The sequence below is a fragment of the Argiope bruennichi genome, chromosome 10, assembly GCF_947563725.1.
Source record: "Argiope bruennichi chromosome 10, qqArgBrue1.1, whole genome shotgun sequence".
NCBI lineage: Eukaryota > Metazoa > Arthropoda > Arachnida > Araneae > Araneidae > Argiope > Argiope bruennichi.
This window is the reverse complement of record NC_079160.1, coordinates 53,614,271-53,630,816: the sequence shown is the minus strand read 5'-3', so window position 1 is coordinate 53,630,816 and position 16,546 is coordinate 53,614,271. Positions and strand designations below refer to the sequence as shown.

At 30.5% G+C, this 16,546-nt stretch overlaps 1 protein-coding gene across 1 annotated transcript; it reads left to right on the top strand.

Moving 5' to 3' along the window:
• Window positions 1-1,748: 1,748 nt before the first annotated feature.
• On the top strand, window positions 1,749-10,887 carry LOC129989102 (cell division control protein 42 homolog). The gene is made up of 5 exons (XM_056097427.1): window positions 1,749-1,926; window positions 3,920-4,051; window positions 6,948-7,133; window positions 9,338-9,535; window positions 10,685-10,887. The coding sequence occupies exons 2-5, from the start codon at window positions 3,923-3,925 to the stop codon at window positions 10,772-10,774; spliced, it is 603 nt and encodes a 200-aa protein (XP_055953402.1). The 5' UTR covers window positions 1,749-1,926; window positions 3,920-3,922; the 3' UTR covers window positions 10,775-10,887.
• The last annotated feature ends 5,659 nt before the right edge of the window (window positions 10,888-16,546 follow it).

Sequence of the window (16,546 nt, the reverse complement as noted above, 5' to 3'; positions counted from 1 at the left end):
AAGAAAAGGGATTCATTTAGCTTATTAGATCAATTTAATATGATTAATTAATTAATTTGGTTAATTAATAATTATCAAATGAAGACACATCATTTTGTGTAAAATAAAGATCTACGTTTCTATATTTCTAAAAAAATTTGTCAGAACTTACGCCAACCTACATAAATTCATACAAAGATTGATAAATTTGGTGGGAAGCATACTTCTCACTGCCCTAGAAACTAAACGAAAAAAAAAATTGTAGCAAGTGAAGCTAAATTAAATAAGGAATATTTTATTAGTTCACTGATTCATACGTTTTCAAAGTAGGTTTGTGGTAGCTTATCCAACAAAATAAAAAAAAAAACCTGGAAATGTTTCTTGTCTATTGTCTACGAATTTTTTAGGAAAAGTGAAATATTTAGTGGTAGACATAAAAGAAAAAACTCAGTTGCATAGTGTTACTGAAAATATTTTTCCAGCAGTATCATCAGTATCATATGGACATACTTAACTTAAATTACGACTTAAATAACGACGAGTATATTGAGCTGAAAATGAGAAAGTATAAAAAGATGCTAACAAGGATGATGGTCCATTGCTATGGTGAAATACTATTATTAGGTTATTTTCATTGATAATTCTGAGAAAATGCCTAGTCTACGAAAACATTTTGCAAGTATACGCATGTGTCAGGATGCGTTTATTTAGTCAAAAAAGGAGTGAGAGGAAATATGAAATGAGGAGATGTTTATATTATTCTCTGACTTAGGAGGCATAAAAATTGCAAATAACTCGTCACATTGTCAGAAAAAGATCTTATTCCCGATAAATACTTTAAAGCAATTTCTACTTGCTGTAAGGAGACTAAACATTAAATTATGATGAATAAATGGTAGAATTCTGCTCTTAAAATTGGATAATAAACATTTTTACAAAATAATAATAACTTTTATTTATAAATTTCTTTTTTGGGTATTGAATTTTTTTGATAACATTTTGAGATTAGTAGCGGTAAATAACCTCTGTCACGTTTAATGATATTATATAAAGTATTTTTCGTGTCACTCCTGAAAGCTTTTTTCCCACTTGAACTAAGCATAAAAGCAATCAATAGCAATTTTGAGTTAAAATAAAACAATATGGTCAAAAACGATAAGGCACTCGCATATATATAGTAAAATAATGAACGCAAAAGTATCTAATGGGGCAGAAATCAAGCTCAAAGAATGACGAAGAATTCCAGAAGTGGCTCATTTTTCCCTGTCTCACCCCTTAGTTAGGTAGAATCGTCGAAAGGTGGTAGTCTGAGGATACTGAAATGAACAATACAATCCAAACCAATCGTAATATGGAGTAAATATATACTACTTTATAATCCAAATCAGTTCTACTACTTCATAACATGGAGTTAAAAGATGCATACTCTAAAATCTAAACTAAATCTACAACCTCGTAACATGGAGTAAACAGAAGCATGCATTTGTAAATACATTGTTCCATGCTGAAATATTAACTAAACATCTAAGATCATAACCTAATTTATATTTTTGTTATAATATCTATATTCATCAATTCTAAAACGAATTCATCAAAATTTATTTTCCCTTGGATTCAGTTTTCCCGTAGCAAACGGAAATCGGATGCTATTTCAGAGAAAATAGAAACTGAGTTGCGTTAGAAAAAATCTTGGGCTGGCGTATTTCCTATATTACAGGAAATTTGAGATCAGACATGTCAGGAAAAAATATTTTGTACTTGAAAGCAATGAAGCGAAAGATTTCGATTACTTTCAATTGTTAAATGTCTGATTTCAGTAAAAATTCAATAAAAGTTATTTAAATTATCTTATAATTTAAATAAAAGAGTATCTTATTAAATAATTTTAAACTTTTAAATAAAAAACAGAACGCAGCTCTGAAAAAAAGTTGAATTACACATTTTTCGGTAAGTCTGATACAATCTTTTTCAACATTTAGTAATATTTTATAGGAATACTTTTAGATAAATAAAAATGATTTCTATAACATACTATTTTCAAAAAAATCTTTTATTGAACTCTTTATAATTGATCACTTTTAGATAAACCGAAGGAGATAGCGAATGAATTTTATATTGTTCAGTTATTAACAATCATATTAATTCATTTATTTTCATTTATAAAGTTTACAAAGTGAGTATTATAATTATCAAAAAGTTTGACTTTGAGATTTTTGACGAAAATCCATGTTTCGGAAAACCAGAATTTTAAAAACAAATTTTTTTGGATTCATGCTTTCCTGTTCATTTGTAAACATAATAAATTAAAAACGTTTCGAGTTAGACGGGGAAGAAAAACACGTGGATTTTATAGCAAATCTGGTGATTTCGATCAAATTTTGAACGAAATCTATGCGCAGGTTTATCTGTTAATGTGAAAATTGAACAAGATAACTACAAAACAGAAACAGCTACATAGATAAAAAATAGGCACACTGTTAAAGCGTTTAAAATGCAATACGAAATATATTTTATTCTAAATCCGTGATTGTCTGTCTGTCTGTATATTTGTGTGCATCCAAATGCGATAGCTGAAAAAGGCAACGATTCAAATAATTGAACTTTTATATATAGTCTTATTATTAAAATTGTAATTCTGTGTCAGATTTTCGTTTCAACTCGTCAAAAAAAGGAAGGGGAGCATCCAAAATTTATACTCGGTTCTCTTAACTGTGCTACGAAACTCAATGGTTCATGTGCAGGACTCTGACAATAAAAATCTGAGTATTTAGGCCATTGATGACCTTGTACAAGGTCAAGAATTTTTATGAGGGGAGGAAGAGGTGCCAGAAAGTTTCCGGAAAACCACTCCCGCTGATTAATTAATACTAGCTACTATACCGCTCCATTCTAGGCTTGTTTATATAGAATTCATAAGCTTCCATGTGAGATAAAAATCAGTGAAATCTCTGCATTAAATGTTGTAATTAGTGATTGTAACTGGGAATTTTGTTAGGGATTGTCACGGACTATCACATGAATTAAAAATTGGCGATATCGGTGCTGTGGTGGCAACTTGAAGACTGTTTCTTTGGTTTTATCAAATTTTTTTAAATGTAAAGATATAGGGAAGCAAATGATCGACGAAGATAGTCAGATTATGCAATTAAAATAATAAGGAAAACCAATAAACCAGTTATTACCCTTATGATCATATTTCAATTTAACAGACAACGTCTTTTGTTAACTGAAATATAATCATTTCCAGATTAAAGTCAAATTTTTAAGTGAGATAACAGACAGTCGGAATTAAGTGGGTTCAAAACACAATAAAAGAGCAGTTGTACGGTTTCTAAAATAATACAAATTACATGTCTATGTTCGTTATATTATTTTCTATATTATAAAAACAGCTGCGCACAAAAGATTTTATTGAAATTTTTAGCACATAATAATCGGGCCGAACCAGCTAATAAAAGCGTTTGCTGAAATTGTAGCTGAATTAATAATGCATAATATATACAAAAAGGGAGCATAAAAAAATAACAACATATTTATATTTCATCGATTGATTCATCCTATCCCTTGCACAGACTTAATCCCCCCCCTCTAAAAAAGTAAGAGAACTACGATCGTCTTCTATTCTACTTCTATAATATAATTTTAAAATAAGGCCTTCAATTTACGAAAAAATTTTATTTATGAAAAAAATGCAAGAGACCTAAGAGTTACATAATAAACTTAAAATGTATTCAGAAGCCTACGCTCTAATGATTTTGTATTCCTTGAATTTCGATTAAAAAAAAGTTTTTGACAATTCAGTGAATTCATAAAACATAAGGCTTTTTTTTTTTGTAATTGTTTATTACATTTGAGAAATAAGCTAAATGTTGATATAAATGTAACTTACACTGTCTTCTATTAAAACCTTAACGTGAAATGTAATCATACTTTTTTTCAGGATATGTCATCGACAGAAGAAACTCTACAAGTAATCAAATGCAAAATGGGGGGGCCTAAAGGAGTAGGGAAAACCTCTCTTTTCCAGACATATATGACGAAAAAGTTTCCAACTCCCTATGATCTGATGTTCGTGAGTACAGTTTTATAGATATTCCAAATTCACTAAAAAATTTCTTGGTGGATATTTTGATTGAATTTCTAATAAAAATTATCAATTAAAATAGCCAGGGTTTTCCTCCGATTTTCTCGCACATTTTATGGTTTCAAAAACTCTTTGCCATTATATGAATCCTTAGCGGCGGCTACCTTGATTTGATTAAAATAAGACCTGAATCATAGCTATTTCAAGGTATGTAGTGACTAATTAGAGAACGGTTGTAGTGACTAATAACGAGATTAAGTGAGATTTAGTGACTAATAAGAGATTGTAGTGACTAATAACGAGAAGGGTTGTAGTGACTAATAACGAGATTAAGTGAGATTTAATGACTAATAAGAGAACGGTTGTAGTGACTAATAACGAGATTAAGTGAGATTTAGTGACTAATAAGAGAACGGTTGTAGTGACTAATAACGAGATTAAGTGAGATTTAGTGACTAATAAGAGATTGTAGTGACTAATAACGAGAAGGGTTGTAGTGACTAATAACGAGATTAAGTGAGATTTAGTGACTAATAAGAGAACGGTTGTAGTGACTAATAACGAGATTAAGTGAGATTTAGTGACTAATAAGAGAACGGTTGTAGTGACTAATAACGAGATTAAGTGAAATTTAGTGACTAATAAGAGATTGTAGTGACTACTAACGAGAAGGGTTGTAGTGACTAATAACGAGATTAAGTGAGATTTAATGACTAATAAGAGATTGTAGTGACTAATTATGAGAACGGTTGCACAGTAATTAAGGACTTTCAGTGGAAAAAAAAACAACATTTTGGAATGATAGACTTACTTTTACCCAAAGTGATCAAAGCATTGGAAAATAAAAAAGCGGTTTGGGGATGTTTCCGGAACCACGAAATACGCGGTAAATCATGTTTATTAAATAATGCAAAGAAAAACATAATAAACAATAAATATCAACAGAGATGATAGAAAAACGTTTTTACTAAATATTTCATATTTCCGATGTAGTGTTTTCACAAGTGATTACGCATTGCATGCGAGAAATTACTTGTAAATATGGTGAACGTAAGATACAACATGTAAACCTTAGTTATAGAGATATACCCAATCCAGCAGTTCATCTGGGTTGGATGGGGTTGTCGTGTTGACCACTTAAAAAAGTCCCGGGAAATAATTCTGTCACCAAATTTCTGTTGCAAGATATGTCAAAAATAGAGCCACCACCTTTCATTCTTGAGATATCATTTTTGCTGTCACAATTCTTATTGAAAGGCATTCCAAATGAAAGACAGACGAACCATTTGAAACTTTTTTATTAAAAGTTCATATTTAAAGAAACAAGCAGTTCAGTAATATGACTGCCGGCGTCCTGGCATAGGGGTAGCGCGTCTTCCCCGTGATCTGGGCGTCCTGGGTTCGAGTCCCGGTTTGGGCATGGTTGTTCTTCTGTTGTTCTATCTGTGAGATGTGTGAATGTGCCCTCCTGTAAAAAGGGGTTGTGCAAGCGAATGAATGATGCGTGAAGTGGCAAAGTCGTACTCTTGGCCCTAGTTGGCGCTGCTATAAAAAATAAGAGACGTCCCCCTCAGGCTTAAATCGCTGTCTTCGTAACAGCGGGCTTATCAGTGGCAAGTGCCATAAGAAACAAACAAACAAACAGTAATATGACTTCTCTACAAAAATAAAATTATAAAAACAATATCATATATCATAATTACAGCAGCATCATAATAATAGTGGGAGTATATATATGTATATTAGAATAACCATTGCCGGAATTCTGGAATGACTAATTCCTTAATATTCATCCTGAATTACAACAACTTGTGGTCAATCATGCTTTTAGGCCCATGAGATTTGTCTTTAAAGTAATACAGATCGAAAAAATATGCCTATTATACTGCAAAACACTGGTGCTTTGATTTCTATTAAAGGTACAGGAGTCATGTTTAAATGAATGTTCATGAGCCAGTGTGCTCAGTATTTCGGTTTCTCTTTGCCATATGTCATTGGAGGCCAGCTGCGGGAGTTGTGGCTGTAAACGGATAAGCATGTGCGTTTACAGGAGCTCCTGTGGGAACTCCGAAAAATGAATTTAAACTTTAATCAGAATTTAACTGAACATATGTAAATAGTCATCAATCATTTAATCCATAAGGTATAATCATAATAATACATCCATAATAAACTTGTGTTGTTAAGAAAAGTGTCATTACCAAGGCACACGATGCCTGTCAGATTTCGAATGAAATCGATTTATGGGAAATTTGTTTATTCATGTAGAAGAGATATCGATAACTACAAAACGGAAAGAGCTAGATAAAAGAAATTTGGTTCACATATTTAGAATTTACAATATAGATTTTTATCAAATTCAAATCGAATCAAATCTGTCAAGGGATTGACGATACTTTTTCAAGCATGTAAACATAATAAATCAAAAACGCAGTTGCTTAAATAAATGGAAATTGGTATGCGAACAATTGATTACAGCTGTAGTTTAATGTCAAATTTCGGTTTTTATTGGTCTAGAGAAAGGCGTCGAAAATACATATCCTATTTCGGGTATTTGTGTATTACTCGCATTGCTAGGGATTAATCGCTAAAATTCGCTCAATAAATTAAATAAAAATTCCATAAAAAATCTAAATAATTCAATAAATAAAAAAAATGCCGTAGCTATTGTTCGCTAATGCAATTCAAAGCATTTGTGGTCTTATCCCAGGTTCATAGTTGATGTGGCATAATTGAAAGCTCTGGACTTATAGAAAGTGTTATAGAATTTGAACAATAATTAGTTTATCTGGTCATATCAATCATCAGACATATTGGGCGCTTCAGTCTTGAAGAATTAATAACTATTCATAACTATTGCTTCCTTTTTTTTTTTACTTTTTAGCTCCATCATAGATCTTCACCTCCATTGAAATCTGCAACAATAAAAGGTATATCTTGGACTGTTGAATTATACGATACAATAGATAACTACAAAAATAATAGGATAATTGAGTTGAAAAATGCACACGTTCTTCTTGTTTGTTTTTCTGTTGTCTTGCCATCTTCAATCGAAAACATCAAGGCAGAGGTGAGCTTTTTTTGAATTGGAAATTATATTTTAATGTAATAATTAATTAAAATACGGTAATTAAAAGAAAGTGATTTTCCTTCTGTACTTCTCGGATGTGATTTATCATACTTTTACCAATAAAGAAACATATAAAGAGTTTTAAATAAATAACATAATGATGGACTTTGAAAAGGGAAGATTTATTGCAGATCGAAATTATTCTTATGCTTATCCATTTCATTCAGTGGAAGATCAATCAGGATAATATTTCGCTTGTAAAAATCCAAAGGCATTTGTAAGTCTTTGTCCAATTGGAAACATTGATTCTCTAATTGCTTTTTGTTCAAAAAAATATTTTGAAATCGCATGATAAAAGATCCGGACTGCAAAGATGCTTGAGGATATAAATAATGCTATAGGAAAACTTTCCATCACAAATAAATTTGTTCGTAAATCCCAACAAAGGCAATACTCCCCTTCCTCTCCATATAATGTGGTTCCATAATTTGACTTCACATTATCTCTCTTTTTTCGAAGCTAGTCAGACACGTAATGGTTGTTTTCGATGATCTTGTCGATTAACTGTTCTGTTTGAGTCATCCAAATAGCTGAGTATCATCTGCTTTTGCGTGAGCATTTTCTGGAACTCTTCTTTCGGTTTCTTCAGATTTCTAAAGCTTTTATCAAGCTTTGGGTGTCAAAATTTATGACTCCTGGTGGATGAAAGAAAAAAAATTCTGCTACCACGGAGATCCGTAAATATATCGCAATAATAGAAAGGCTATACATTTCAGAAATCGTATTTTGTGCACAGCACAATGCAGTCTTTAAAATTAATGAGCATGTTGTGATTGAGACTCAAGAGAGCACAGGTTTTGGGTTTTTGCTCAGAGGAGATTAGGATTTCTAAGGACTCTTGAGTCTTGTGGAGGTAAAGAAATGACAAAATTAGATTGATGGTGGCCAGAAAAAATACTGCTTCATTGGGTGAATCTGATTTTTTAGTTTGAATGTTTGAATGAATTGACATATCACTAAATAGATCTAAATATCACTAGACATATTAAGTCAAAAATAATGAAAGAAAAATAACCGTGAAAATTATAAATAAGAGCAGAAAAGATATTGATAGGCTTGCGAATAAAGAGACAGACTTAAATAGCCGCCTAAGAACATCTGTTCTTTAAGGAGTAGTGGCTATTTTCATCAGATTTATAAAGAGAGTCGAAACTCGCGTAAAAAAGAATGGAGGCCAGAAGCCAACGGAATATGAAATCATCGCTGGTGTTGTTAAGATTTCTTTTAATATAATTATTAAACAACCGCGCAACCAAAACGCTCGGTTTAATACTAGAGAATTTGCTCCACGATTAACACTCAAAAGAGAAAATTCTCTTGGAAACTTTTAGAAAAATCTTGAACCTTGTCTCTTAATATAGATATCGCCAAAATTCTTTTATTTTCGAGGAACTTCGTTTTTGTTTCCAAAGTCACCAAATAAGGATCATCGACCAGGAATCCGTTAAATATGTGTAAATTTTTCCTTACTTGGAGGCAAATTGTGCAAGGAAGCAATATTACAGTTTCACAAAAATAGAATTTTGAGTCCAAATCGCGTTCCAATAAAATAAAATGCACATTAATTCCAAATCAATAAAGAATTATTGCCTTCATATTAACTCTCGCCTTTTAGACAGGAATGAATGCCATTGCCACACATATGAAATTTACATTATCTATCTACATTGGGCAATATTGTGAATACATATTTATCCAAAATTTCTCCCATTGGCTATTTTTGTTAATTCCTTTTTTTTCAGAAGGACCGCGGTAGCCTTCTAAAAAAAGTGCTAAGGTCTCGGCTCCAGAACCAAAGGGTTTTAGGTTCGAGACCCGAATCCACCGAACAACCGTCATGTAAGTGGGTTTAGTGCTATCTCAGGTGTCGTCCTCGTCATCTGATAGCAGTTCGAAGTTCATCGTGAAATAGCCCCAGTATTGCTTTAAAAAAGAGACGTTAATATAATTAAACTAATCCTTTTTGAAGAATTCAACTTTTTTATATTTTATGCAATCTGTATATGAAATTTGGCTTAATTCCATTAATTAGCTTTAACTACGAATGTCCCCAAAAAGAAAAAGGTATTTTGTGGTCACTCTATACTTTTCTTAGAACTTGAGTTGTAATTGTTATTTTAAATGTCACTCTATTTTTTTCATAGTGGATTCCACAGATAACTTATCACTGTCCAGAAACACCGTACATTTTGGTTGGAACGCAGATCGATTTACGAGAGGATAAAAGAACAATTGAAAAGTTAGCTGAAAACAACCAGAAACCAATCACATATAAAGAAGGCACGAAATTGGCTGCGGATTTGAAAGCTGTAAAATATCTTGAATGCTCAGCCAAAGCCCAAGTAAGAATTGACTTTTTACTTGCTTTATATCTAAATTGATTAGCATAATGCTTGATGAGATGGAATTCTCTACAAAGATCTTAATGTACCAAAAATCTGAAATTTTGTGCAAATGTGTGTTCTCGACAAAGATACAAAAATTTAACAGTTGCAAAATATAACTGTCGAATTAATAATAAGCATTTAATTAGGTTTTGATTCTATTTGTGGCGCCATCTGGTGGAAAAAATTTATACAAACGAATTAAAAAATAAGTTATAGAGTAAAAAATAGAATATTGTGGAAATAAATTGTTGTTTTCAGTCAAGCTTTTATTAGTGTATTAAAATGCAAAATGTTTTTTTTAATGAAAACTGTGAATGTGATGGATTGCTTTAGCATTCGCCTTTGGCGACCAGTTGATTCGCAGAGATTATTGCTTTTACTAAAAATTTGACTAAAACCATTTATTCGCCGCTTCTTCTTAATGACAACACCAAATTATTTTCAAATGTCAAAATTTGATAGACATGAGATTTGTTCTCTTTTAGAAGACTTACGCTTGTTCTGTCCGTTGCTTTTGTATTTTCTTATTCAATCTGCATGTCATCATCGCATCTAAAATATGAGCTTTTATTTAAAACAAGAAAACGAAACCTTTCAACTTATGCAATATCTTGCTTGTTAATTGAAAACATACTCCTAAAACATGTAAATATATTAAATGAAATTATAGAATGTCCAAAATATTTAATAATTTTTGTACCGTATTAAAGAATTTTTGTTCACTGATTGAATAAAAATCTAATACATTAAAATAAGAAATTAAAAGTTCAAAATTAAAGTGTGATAGCATATTATTACACTGTAAATAATCCGACTATAATAAATATTTAATATCTATAAAAATGTAATAAATATTTAATATCTATAAAAATGTAATAAATATTTAATATCTATAAAAATGTGATAAATATTTAATATCTATAATTTAAATCATTTGATATGATGTAGGTGTGATGAGATGGAGAATTCGATGGAGAATTTGACCTAAACATGCATTCTAGAAATTAATTAAGGGAATCTTGAATAACTTTCACAATTTTTAGATATAAGTTCATACATTAGCATCTATGGTCTACATTTAATTAATATTTATTGTATTTTCAGAAAGGTTTGCAAGAATTGATGGAAAAAGCAGTGCAGATAGTTCAAGCAGCTCACAGTGGTGAAAAGAAACACGGATGCTTTCCCTGTTAAAATTTTTGTGGCATGGTTGTTTTTTGGTACCGTATTTTGTATATAATGTTAAAGGGAAAATTTCTCTTTATTTTTCTTATAATGATATAAAATTGCTTTGATTTTTTTTTTAATTTGTAGATTATATTTTGGTGCTAAAAACTAGCTGCCTTCTGCAACCAGTTGGTTTGCCTGGAATTTTAGTTGTTATTTCCAATTAAATATCTTAATCATAATACAATATTCATAATTTCTGCAAGAAAATATAGGCATCAAATTGTGAAAATGATTAAAGAAATGCTGGTTTAATTTACTAAAACCTATTTTGCTCTCCATATACATGAACCACTCTAATAATATTAAATCCCATGACATCAAAGATCTTTCAAATGTAATTTTCCAATTCATTTATCTTCTAAAATTCTAGGTACTTTAACATCATTTTCTTATTTGGCACGTAATACAGATATTAAACGAAATGTTCCTTCCTTAGATTTTAACAATATAAGAATGAAAACGGATTGAATTACATTGTATGAATGTTGCTTAATGCTGAGAATTCGTACTAATTTTTTTTTTAAAGAAATTGCCGAAATTCATTAAAAATTTGCATGTTACACATTAAAAATTCGGCATCATTAGAAATATACTATTTTAAATTTTAAGGAAGTATAAAGTTCGTTTTCCTGTTTTAATATTTTTTGGGAATTATAGTAGAAAACGCCAATATTTTATTTAATTATTAACATTTGATTAAAATTCAACATATGAAGAAAAAAAATTATTTCTAGGTACATATTCTCACCTTTCAACATATATATTTGCCAAATTTGGTAGCTCTATGTCTAATGAAACACTAGAAGAATCTATAGATCTGTAAAATGTCAACACACACTCTTACACAAACACATACACACTTGTCTTTAATATTAATAAAAACAGATATGGGTAATTATAAGCAGGCATTCTTTTCATACAATCGAATACAGAATGTCTTTAGGTGTTCATTCTCACCTTTCAACATATATATACCAAATTTGGTAGCTCTTTGTCTAATGAAACTAGAAGAATGAATATGTCAGTAGAATGCCAACCCACACTCGTTACACAAAAACATACACACAGGCATTCTTTTCATACAATCGAATACAGAATGTGTAAATAATTCCTTGCACCCATAAAATACAATTTGAGAAGTAGGGAAGTTCACTGTTTAAGCCGTGGCATCAAAAATATTTAAGAATATATCGAATGAATGTCCTATTTCTCACGCCCTCGTTATACAAACACATACACATTCGTCTTTATTAGTAGTAGAAACAGAAACGAGTAATTATTAGCAGGCATTCTTCTCATACAATCGAATACGGAATGTGTAAATAATTCCATGCACCCATAAAATGGAATTTGAGAAGTAGGGAAGTTAGCTGTTTAAGCCGTAGCATCAAAAATATTTAAGAAGATATCGAATGAGTGTCCTATTTCTCACGCCCTCGTTATACAAGCACATACACATTCGTCTTTATTATAAGTAGAAACAGATACGAGTAATTATTAGCAGGCATTCTTTTCATACAATCGAATACGGAATGTGTAAATAATTCCATGCGCCCATAAAATGGAATTTGAGAAGTAGGGAAGTTAGCTGTTTAAGCCGTAGCATCAAAAATATTTAAGAAGATATCGAATGAGTGTCCTATTTCTCACGCCCTCGTTATACAAGCACATACACATTCGTCTTTATTATAAGTAGAAACAGATACGAGTAATTATTAGCAGGCATTCTTTTCATACAATCGAATACGGAATGTGTAAATAATTCCATGCGCCCATAAAATGGAATTTGAGAAGTAGGGAAGTTAGCTGTTTAAGCCGTAGCATCAAAAATATTTAAGAAGATATCGAATGAGTGTCCTATTTCTCACGCCCTCGTTATACAAGCACATACACATTCGTCTTTATTATAAGTAGAAACAGATACGAGTAATTATTAGCAGGCATTCTTTTCATACAATCGAATACGGAATGTGTAAATAATTCCATGCGCCCATAAAATGGAATTTGAGAAGTAGGGAAGTTAGCTGTTTAAGCCGTAGCATCAAAAATATTTAAGAAGATATCGAATGAGTGTCCTATTTCTCACGCCCTCGTTATACAAGCACATACACATTCGTCTTTATTATAAGTAGAAACAGATACGAGTAATTATTAGCAGGCATTCTTTTCATACAATCGAATACGGAATGTGTAAATAATTCCATGCGCCCATAAAATGGAATTTGAGAAGTAGGGAAGTTAGCTGTTTAAGCCGTAGCATCAAAAATATTTAAGAAGATATCGAATGAGTGTCCTATTTCTCACGCCCTCGTTATACAAGCACATACACATTCGTCTTTATTATAAGTAGAAACAGATACGAGTAATTATTAGCAGGCATTCTTTTCATACAATCGAATACGGAATGTGTAAATAATTCCATGCACCCATAAAATGGAATTTGAGAAGTAGGGAAGTTAGATGTTTAAGCCGTAGCATCAAAAATATTTAAGAAGATATCGAATGAGTGTCCTATTTCTCACTCCCTCGTTATACAAGCACATGCACATTCGTCTTTATTATAAGTAGAAACAGATACGAGTAATTATTAGCAGGCATTCTTTTCATACAATCGAATACGGAATGTGTAAATAATTCCATGCGCCCATAAAATGGAATTTGAGAAGTAGGGAAGTTAGCTGTTTAAGCCGTAGCATCAAAAATATTTAAGAAGATATCGAATGAGTGTCCTATTTCTCACGCCCTCGTTATACAAGCACATGCACATTCGTCTTTATTATTAGTAGAAACAGAAACGAGTAATTATTAGCAGGCATTCTTCTCATACAATCGAATACGGAATGTGTAAATAATTCCATGCACCCATAAAATGGAACTTGAGAAGTAGTTTAGCTCTACTTCTTGTGTGTGTCATTGAATTCCACACTAAAGAACCTACGTGACAACATGAGTACCCACTTTTGAAGATACAGAAATGTATTAAAAACTTATGCTCGACTTTTTATTCGAGAATAAAAACTCTCATGGCCATTTTTTTCCGGGGACAACCAGAATACAGATGTCTCAAATACTTTTTTAACACAATGTTTCAGTAGAAGAGAGACGATTATTCTTAATTCGAATCTTGATTTTTTTTTCAATTCGAAGCCCACCCTTCGTCAAATCATACTTTGTTCAATCTGTTTATTAAAATAGGGCTTCCTTTTGCAGACTTTTCTGCAGAATTTTAGTCTTAGTTTATGTTTCACCTACTTTCCGGGTACTTTTTCCAGGAATTTGAACCTTTAATCAGATTTCTTTTTAGGATTCTTGAAAATTTTTGAAACAATGCCGAATTTCAACTGTTTGGTAAGTTTTCCAAAAATGAAAAATTACCTTTAAAAATTTTATATTTCTGTGTGTTTACTAGATATTTGAAATATTTTAAACTAAGTATGCCTTTAATGTTAAAATATAATGACATAAAGGATGGTTTTTATGATTACTTTAAGGCTAAGTTAAAGGAATTGTTCGACTGTTGTGTGGATATACAGAGAAAAATATTTGGATATGATGTCAAAAGGGGCCTATTAGGCCTTTTTGATTTTTGAATATGATTATAAATGAATTTAAATATTATATTAGTTTGGTATTAAATATAGTTGATTTATAAAATACGATCTAATACAAAAAATTTAGAATATAAAACTGCTGTAACATAAATCCCAATATCTTTTTATGAACGAACTTGAAATTATAAATTGATATGTTTATAATTAAATAGGAGTAATATTGTTTCTTTTTATAGCGTCAAGATTTTTGAACCTCGAGAATATAAATTTGGCTGTATACAAAATCAACACCTAATGTACGCATTATTTAGAAAAAAAAATCAAATAAAAAAGAAAGAAATTTATAAATAATGCTAATAAAGAAAATATAAAAGTTATTTGAAAATACAACTGCTATGTCCAAATCTAAAAATATCTACTAAGTTTCTGTTTTTACAGAATTAGTCCCTAGGGCAAGAGCGACCAATTAAATCAAGCAAAACTGAAGTCCTTATTACCAGTCCTAAAGGGGAAAACAAATTTGAGATTATTAAGCAGAAATTTACCAACCAAGCGACTTGACTCTTTATGTCAAGATTAAAAGTCTGAATACAGTTTTAAGGAACGAAAAAACTGCCATCTATTTTAGATACTGATGATAATAATGACCAATAGTTAGAAAATTTTACGTAAAGTTGACGCACTAAAAAAATTTGTGTTTAGCAAACCTTGAAAGAAAGATCGTCTATTTCATTATCTATGGCACTGATACATCTGTTACCAAAAAGGAATAAGTAGAGGACTTGAAATGAAGGCAGAATTTGTTTAAGATCAACTTTTCAATAAGAGCTAAAAATAGTTTAAGCTGGATGATTACAATATGGTTATGCTTTCTAGTGATGTTAAAAAGGATAATTGATTCTTTTTTTTATTGGAGCTTTCACCGCGTATAAATTTCACCTCAAAGTATTGCATTTAGATCATTTCAGAATCTGATACTTAAATGGTCCTGCATATAATTCGAGTGATGGAAGCCACGAAACGAACTCTTATAATCAATTATTTAAATGTATTAATTCTAAGACTTTTAATATGGATACTGCCAATTACTGCTGGAACAACGCAATAAAAGTAAAGTGTTTTCCAAACATACACAAATAATAAATGCTACAATTAGGCACATCCTTTTGGATTCTGCTTAGTGTGCTTCAAATAAATATAAATGATTTTAAATCTTTACATAATTATGTTTTTGTAGATATTAAGGAACAGTTTATTGATGCTTCGGGCTTGCAATACCACTATTTGGATACATATAATATCTATCATTCTTTTTCATGTAAGAGCAATGAAATCTCAATTCATTGTCTATATTCCAGCTTTAAAATGCATGTTTTAATAAAAGGTTTGAAACTATTAAGTTTCGATTTTTGTTTTTAGTGAAGTTTTTTTCCCTCCCTTCATGCTTATACTTATTAATTTAAAATTTCATAATTTTGAATTAAGTTCTAAAAATATTTAGACTTTAAGCAATTTTAATGCCACTTAAAAATCTAGAATTGTAATTTTGAAAACTATGATCTCAAACGACTTGATTGCAGTAATATTAAAGGAAATCGTTAGACAAATCTGTAATTCTTTATGTTTAGAGCCATTACATTGAGTTTTGTTGTTTATTGATTTCTTTTCTTTTGAAATTCACTCTAACATTTTGAAAATTTGTTCTAAATATTTTCTGTGAAAATTATATTTGTTCCTTTAATTCAGTTTTATTTATAATGAAGCTGTACTTCGAATTGTGATTTATTCTGATTTGAATCACGAGATTGAATTGAATATCTACTTTAAATGAAAAGTATTGTCCGACCAATTTTCAGGTTATATCATTTAAAAGTAAATATTCAGTTTTTTGGTTTGTTTATTTTTATATTCATAATAAGCTTTAATAATTTCTGCACAATCTTGAATTAGTGTAACGTGTTTTTAAAAAATATAGAATATTATTTGTTTCTTTTTCTATCAGAAATATGTAGTGAGTTTAGAACTTATGAATTATTTCACAGCATTGATCTTATATTTTAGCTTATTATATTCCTGTAATCTGTACCTTTATTTGGTACAAAAATAACGTCATTGGTGATGTAATTTGAATTAAGTTTTGATTTCTATCAAATTAGCCTTTTTATGTATGATTTACTTATTTTTC